We start from the raw sequence: 6,865 nt of genomic DNA, 5'->3' as shown, positions 1-6,865 counted from the left end.
CAGTTGCAGTGCATTTGACCTCTCAGGACCACTGCATCCACATTTAAACCAGTGCAGCAGTTTGCACACAGCCTGAGTCAATAAAGTGAGAAAATGTGAGGCTGAGGCTGCTAGAATCAGAATCAGAATCAGAATCAGAAAGGGTTTTATTGCCAAATGTTGAGCAGGTTTACAACATTAGGAAATTGCTGCCGTGCTTCAGTGCAAACATACTGTCATAAAAAATAAGAATAAGAATTAAAAGTGCTAAGTAGATAGATATATACATGATATATACATGAGTGCAGGTGGTGATCAGTGCTAGATATACAGTGCTAGATATACAGATGAACTTAATGTGACATTAATGTGGCACATTTTCCACATAAAGCCATTTAGCAAGAACTGGACTTTACAGATCTTATCAAACATGAAAAGTATGAGGATGGAAATCTATCGATCGGCTGCCCTGATCTCCAGTCTGCATGCCTGGGTATCATTGGGCAAGATTCCCAACATTTGTACTCTGATACATTCATCGGAGTGCAAATGTTGTATAAAGTGCTTTGAAGGCTCAGGTAGAGTAGAAAAACACTATATAATAAGCAGTCCACTTACCTTTACTGGGGATTAAACTCCATAATCATGTAAATCAGCATAATGTCTTATTTTTTCAGATTTCTTAACCTTTATTATTTTCATCTTTTTGGTCTTTATGCTTTCAAACCATTGCACTGTAGGTTAGGAAAGCTGAGTAAGTAATATAAAACCAAGACTGCATATTTAAGCTTTACACTAAGTACTCTAATAAAATTGAAGAAAAATAATGCACCCTTAAAGTTAATCATTCAATCAAAAGTTATTTAAGCATAAAGTAATTGCATGTTGAAAATGTAGGGAGATTTCAAACTGTGCAGAGTTATGGATGCGTAAAAGATTTTTAATAAGTGTGGTATATACATGAATGTTCATTATTTTGAAGTATAATTAGGAACATATTTCTTATCTTTTTTTCTCTTTTTAAAAGACCTGCTCTACTACTGTAACTGTAGTAGAGCATAACAAGTCATCTAACAGCTACTCATTATTTCATTTTGTCTTTGGATTCGGGTTTTGCAGCATGTCTGTGTAACTGATAACACTTTAGTGTTTTCACAGCTGTGGAGATTAACACAAGGCTTCCAGCTTAATGGTGTTTGATGACATTTTAGAGAATGGATGTGTTCATATCAACTGAAAGAGAAACGCATCTGTCAGGTAACCACAAGAAGTATGTGTGTATATTCATGTTGTGTCAAGCCAGTATTTTGGATTTTTTTGCAAGTTATGCATAACTTTAAAGTATACAACAATTCCCCCTGGTACAGTTTTTGCAAAAGCACATGCACACTGCCCCCAGTATTGGGACCATCATGGTTCTGAGCACTGCAGCAGCGGTCTCTCACTGTCTTGTGTGCTCACGTACAGACTTTGGCAACACAACAGTAACACATTTTTACAGGTGTGTAAGGTTGAGAACAAAATGAATGATCCAACTTCATTTGTTTCAGTTCCGTAGAAATATTTTTGACAGCTTTTTGTTTCACTCTATATTGACTTATGTCAACATTTTTGTGGGCCTACAAAAAAATGTTGATGATAGTTGATAACTGAGGAAATTTGCTTTAAGTGCCGCTCCTCAGAGTACACTGTTTAATTCTCTCACAGCCTAAAAGGTGACAACAGCACTTCCATCTACATCAGGTAAGACAAATTAAAATTTAACATGGCAACTTATATCTTGTTTAAGTATATACGTTTAAATATTATAAGTAATGATAGATATTTATCCAAAAAGTGTGATTTAATAAGGAAAAAAAGTTCTTTTTTAATTTATTATTTTTCAGTTTCAAAGTTATTGAAATTGCTATAGTTTGGATTGGAGGATAAAGAAGTATACTGAAGGGATTTATCCCTATTAAAATATTAATAAATGCACACATATGAATCAGAATGCACTACAACAAATTTTGTCCCTGCCTTTTTAAAAACTTATATATTTGTACCTTTAAAATGAAGGACTTGGAATGTAGCTGACTAAATTTTTACTGGCCATTGTGGAACATCATGTTCTTATCAAGTTGACTCTTTCTGTGCACAGCGCTTAATAAATGAATTTTACTTACCAACAAAGAATTTCCATATGGATGCATTCACAGTAAACTGATTTCATTTTGTACAATGTTATGTTATGACCCAGTGATGTGTTTGTTGGTGTTGTGCCTCCCACCGGAGGATGGTGGCGGTATTTTCCCTTTTTTCTCTCCTAGGAGGTGGACACCTGGGCGTGGCTGCTAAGTATCCGGGTGGAGTCTTTACCTATCCTCGGACTGGATAATTGATGGACCACCTCCAGTACTTAACGTCCGGATGACAGACACCTGGGAGTGTTTTTTGGGGGAACCCCGTTGACTCGATCACGGAGTTGTGTGTGTGGTTATTGTAGTGCAGGCTGGAGTATTCACGTGTACCTCTAGCCTTGCCATGTAAATAATTGTAAATAGGTTAACAAGTGGCGGTCACTTTTTTTTTGTATCTTTGCTGTATAACTTTCACTGTAGCAGCCTAGTAGGCGTGAGAAGCCGTTTTCTTTTGTTGAACAAGTTTTCTCCTGTTTTTCGTTAGATAGTTAGGTAAGTGACTTGTCTTTTGTTTTGGCCTCTTTTTATTTTGGTGTAGGGAAGACTAGGGATTGTTTTATAGGGAGTTTTGTTTATTGTTTTGGCATTGCTCACTGCTGATGAAAATAAATGGCTGCTTAAATACTTAAAAAAGGTGTCGTTGTTGGGGTTTGTGCGTGGGTGGGAAGTGAGTGGGGCAAACTATTTGTTACGTTTATTTACTTGCCGGGACCAGAACGTAACATATTGGGGGCTCGTCTCTTTTGTGTTCTTTTTGTGGCTTGTTTTCTTGGTTGGCGGTTTTTTCTTGTGTGGGGGGGTGTGTGTGTTAGGATGGAGTTTAAGTTGGAGGACTTCACTCTGAGCCCGTCTGCGGAGAAGTTGGACAGGTGTAAAAAGGCTGACCTCTTGCTTGTTGCTGAATTCTTTGATGTGACTGTGCCGTTGACTGCGAAGAAGAAAGAGCTTAGGGAGCTCCTGTGTGTCCAGTTGACGGACAGGGGGTTGTTTGGTGAGCCGGGTCCTGCAGGGGGGGTTGAGCTGGGGGCTGTTGCTGGTGTTTCTGCCCCACTGAAAAATCTCCCTTTTCCACCTAGCCCTTCTGTGGAGGAGCTGCGGTTAACGCTGCGCATTAAGGAGGTGGAGCTAAAGAAACAGCAGTTGGAGGTGGACGCTATGCACTTGAGGATCAGGGCTCTGGAGGTAGAGAGGGGAGCCTCTGTGTCTGCCAGCCCTCCTGTACCTCGGTTAGCCCCGCAGTCACCATCCCCGCAGGTACCCTCCCCGGAGTCATCATCCCCGCAGGTACCCTCCCCGGAGTCATCATCCCCGCAGTCGCCATCTCCGCAGCCACCGGCCCCGATGCCAGGTGGTGGCTTTGATGTGAGTAAACACATCAAAATGGTGCCGGCGTTTCGGGAAACTGAGGTGGATTCGTATTTCACAGTGTTTGAACGTATCGCAGGTGCGCTGCACTGGCCAAAGGATGTGTGGTCTCTTTTACTCCAATGTAGATTGGTGGGGAAAGCTCAAGAGGTATGCACCGCTCTTTCTCTGGAGGACAGTTTTGACTATGATACGGTGAAGGCTGCTGTCCTGCGCGCTTACGAGCTTGTGCCAGAGGCTTACAGGCAGAGATTTAGGGATGGGAAAAAATCCGCCAACCAGACCTATGTGGAGTTTGCCAGAGAAAAGAAAACTCTGTTTGATAAGTGGTGTCATGCTACAGAAGTAAAAACCTTGGAAGACCTGCGTGAGTTGGTGACGTTAGAAGAGTTTAAAAATCAACTACCAGACACTGTGGTAACCTACTTAAACGAACAGAAGGTTACGACTCTCGCCGCTGCTGCTATACGGGCTGATGAGTTTGTGTTGACACACAAAGTGGTGTTTTCGGTTCCTGCTCACAGTTTTCCGTCTTCCAGTAGCCCGCCCAGATGGTCTCCAAGGGGCACCCGCCGTGCCATCCCCTCATCCATTGAGAACCGCGTGTGTTTTTTTTGCCATGAGCAGGGACACCTTATTGCGGTTTGCCCTGCTCTGAAGAGAAAAGAAATGACCAGGGAGGGTACATCTCCTTCCCCAATAAACCTTCTACAGACAAACTCTCCTACTTGGGGGGAGGTGATGGCACCCGAAAATGATAAAGTAGATAAGGAGTTTAAGCCGTTTGTGTCAAACGGCTTTGTTTCCTTGATAGGAGAAGATCGGCGGACTCCTGTTAGTATTTTGCGAGACACTGGTGCGAAACAGTCGCTCATTCGTGAGGGGGTCTTACCGTTTTCAGCTCAATCCTGTTGTGGGGCGGATGTGTTAGCCTGGGGAGTTAGGATGTGTGTAATACGGGTTCCTTTACACTTGGTGCAGCTTTCGTCTCAGTTTTTGTCTGGTGAGGTTAAGCTTGGGGTGCGACCCCAGTTACCGGTTGCAGGTATTGACATCATCTTGGGAAACGATCTAGCTGGCGGCACAGTTTTTCCGTCGCCAGAAGTAGTCGATATACCACTTACAGATAACAGTGGTTTCGATTGTGCCACATCAAAGGCTGTTCAAACCGTCAGTGTAAAGACATTTAGGCAGAGGAGAGGTGCGAGTGGATCCCAGCAACAGCAACAGCAGAATAGGAGGCAGCCCAAGGGGACGGGAAGAACAAATATTCAAACCACAAGGGTCGCTGAAGCCACCATGCAATCAGACCCAAGTAGATTCACTTTTCAGGACAGTCAGCAGCAAAATGCTGAAACCAGGCCACCTGCTAGAAAAAGACAAGGACCTCGACGGCATAGGGACCGCAGAAGAGGCCAGCTGATGGTGGCTAATGCTCCATCTCCCACCCTTAAATTTGACACAGACTTTGATTTTGATTCCTCCAACGCGCAATTCATTAAGGAGGCGCTTGAGAAGAAGTTACAGGAGGGGCTGAATCTAAAAGATGGGAATTCTGAGGGAAGGGAAAAGGAGGGGTTGCAGCTGAGTTCAGGGGAGGATCATTTTGGTCCAAAGTGCTACTATGACAAAGCAAAGTTTTTCTTTTACAACATCTCATCTGATAATGGGCTCAGACTGACGTGGGCAGAGGAGCGAAAGCGCAATCTGGAGACTTTTGGTGTCCCTGGGCGGTTCCTGAGGGGCCAAGGATTCAGAGGTGGACGCCAGTGTTTTGGGGGCGGGTGCAGTGCTCGTGCAGGAGGATGAAAATGGCATTGACCACCCAGTCTGTTTCTTTTCTAGAACATTTCTAAAACAGCAACCAGCGCCTCATGCGTTGGTCCTTACTCCTACAGGATTTCAACATTGAGATCCGATATATAAGAGCTTAGAGAATGTTATGGCTGATGCCCTCTCTAGGTCGTAAATCAAACATCTTTGTGTGGGGTTGGATGTTTGATTTTTTTTTTGGGTGGGGGAAACTGTTATGACCCAGTGATGTGTTTGTTGGTGTTGTGCCTCCCACCGGAGGATGGTGGCGGTATTTTCCCTTTTTTCTCTCCTAGGAGGTGGACACCTGGGCGTGGCTGCTAAGTATCCGGGTGGAGTCTTTACCTATCCTCGGACTGGATAATTGATGGACCACCTCCAGTACTTAACGTCCGGATGACAGACACCTGGGAGTGTTTTTTGGGGGAACCCCGTTGACTCGATCACGGAGTTGTGTGTGTGGTTATTGTAGTGCAGGCTGGAGTATTCACGTGTACCTCTAGCCTTGCCATGTAAATAATTGTAAATAGGTTAACAAGTGGCGGTCACTTTTTTTTTGTATCTTTGCTGTATAACTTTCACTGTAGCAGCCTAGTAGGCGTGAGAAGCCGTTTTCTTTTGTTGAACAAGTTTTCTCCTGTTTTTCGTTAGATAGTTAGGTAAGTGACTTGTCTTTTGTTTTGGCCTCTTTTTATTTTGGTGTAGGGAAGACTAGGGATTGTTTTATAGGGAGTTTTGTTTATTGTTTTGGCATTGCTCACTGCTGATGAAAATAAATGGCTGCTTAAATACTTAAAAAAGGTGTCGTTGTTGGGGTTTGTGCGTGGGTGGGAAGTGAGTGGGGCAAACTATTTGTTACGTTTATTTACTTGCCGGGACCAGAACGTAACAGTTATATCTTCTTGAAGGATCCACAGTGGCAAACCTGATTTACATGAAACCATATTTATGATATTTAGAAACATGGAGCATAGAGGGTATTTTATATTTGTGTGTTTGTTCTTTATTCCAATTTTTTTAAACATATACAGCACATATTCAGATCCAATCAGGTCATCATCTGCAGCCCAATGACAGAGCCGTCGTCAGCAGAGTGGGGCTCTGGCCTCTTTGACTGCATGGAAGACAAGTTGTCTTGTAAGAATCAATACTGGACTTTAACTTGTATTTTTGATATGTGTAAAAAATGCCAATATTTTACTATTTGTGTCATGATTTTCAGGTTGCTATGCTTTTTGGTGCTGGCCATGCTATGCGATCACCATTTCAAAATCACTTGGAGAGAACCCTTTCCTCCCGATTTTGGACATGTGCTCCCCTGGGGCACTATCGATCCTCGGGATACCATTGTTTGTTGCTCCCGTAGCCTTGTCATTCAGGATTACCATGAGAAAGAAATATGGAATTGAGGTATGACACCAATAAAACAATTTTCAATTTTTTTTAACAGATACCATTTATAAGATGCATTTCTTCATCTAGAAATGCAGATTTATAAAAATCTTTACACAAAATAATTTTAATAAACA

At 42.6% G+C, this 6,865-nt stretch overlaps 1 protein-coding gene across 1 annotated transcript; it reads left to right on the top strand.

The window, feature by feature from the left end:
• Positions 1 to 2,487: 2,487 nt before the first annotated feature.
• Positions 2,488 to 5,612, top strand: LOC146554974 (uncharacterized). The gene is made up of 2 exons (XM_085252805.1): positions 2,488 to 3,443; positions 3,474 to 5,612. The coding sequence occupies exons 1-2, from the start codon at positions 2,973 to 2,975 to the stop codon at positions 5,331 to 5,333; spliced, it is 2,331 nt and encodes a 776-aa protein (XP_085108931.1). The 5' UTR covers positions 2,488 to 2,972; the 3' UTR covers positions 5,334 to 5,612.
• The last annotated feature ends 1,253 nt before the right edge of the window (positions 5,613 to 6,865 follow it).

The sequence above is a fragment of the Mchenga conophoros genome, linkage group LG17, assembly GCF_057382185.1.
Source record: "Mchenga conophoros isolate Kocher_MC1m ecotype Shallow Benthic linkage group LG17, M_conophoros_male_GT1.1, whole genome shotgun sequence".
NCBI lineage: Eukaryota > Metazoa > Chordata > Actinopteri > Cichliformes > Cichlidae > Mchenga > Mchenga conophoros.
Note: the sequence above shows the minus strand (reverse complement) of the source record. Positions and strands in the feature narration are given on the sequence as shown.

Coding starts and splice junctions, on each gene's coding strand:
- LOC146554974 (XM_085252805.1), top strand. CDS start 2,973: ATGGAGTTTAAGTTGGAGGACTTCACTCTGAGCCCGTCTGCGGAGAAG. Junction 3,444..3,473: donor CGGAGTCATCATCCCCGCAG/GTACCCTCCCCG, acceptor TCATCCCCGCAG/TCGCCATCTCCGCAGCCACC.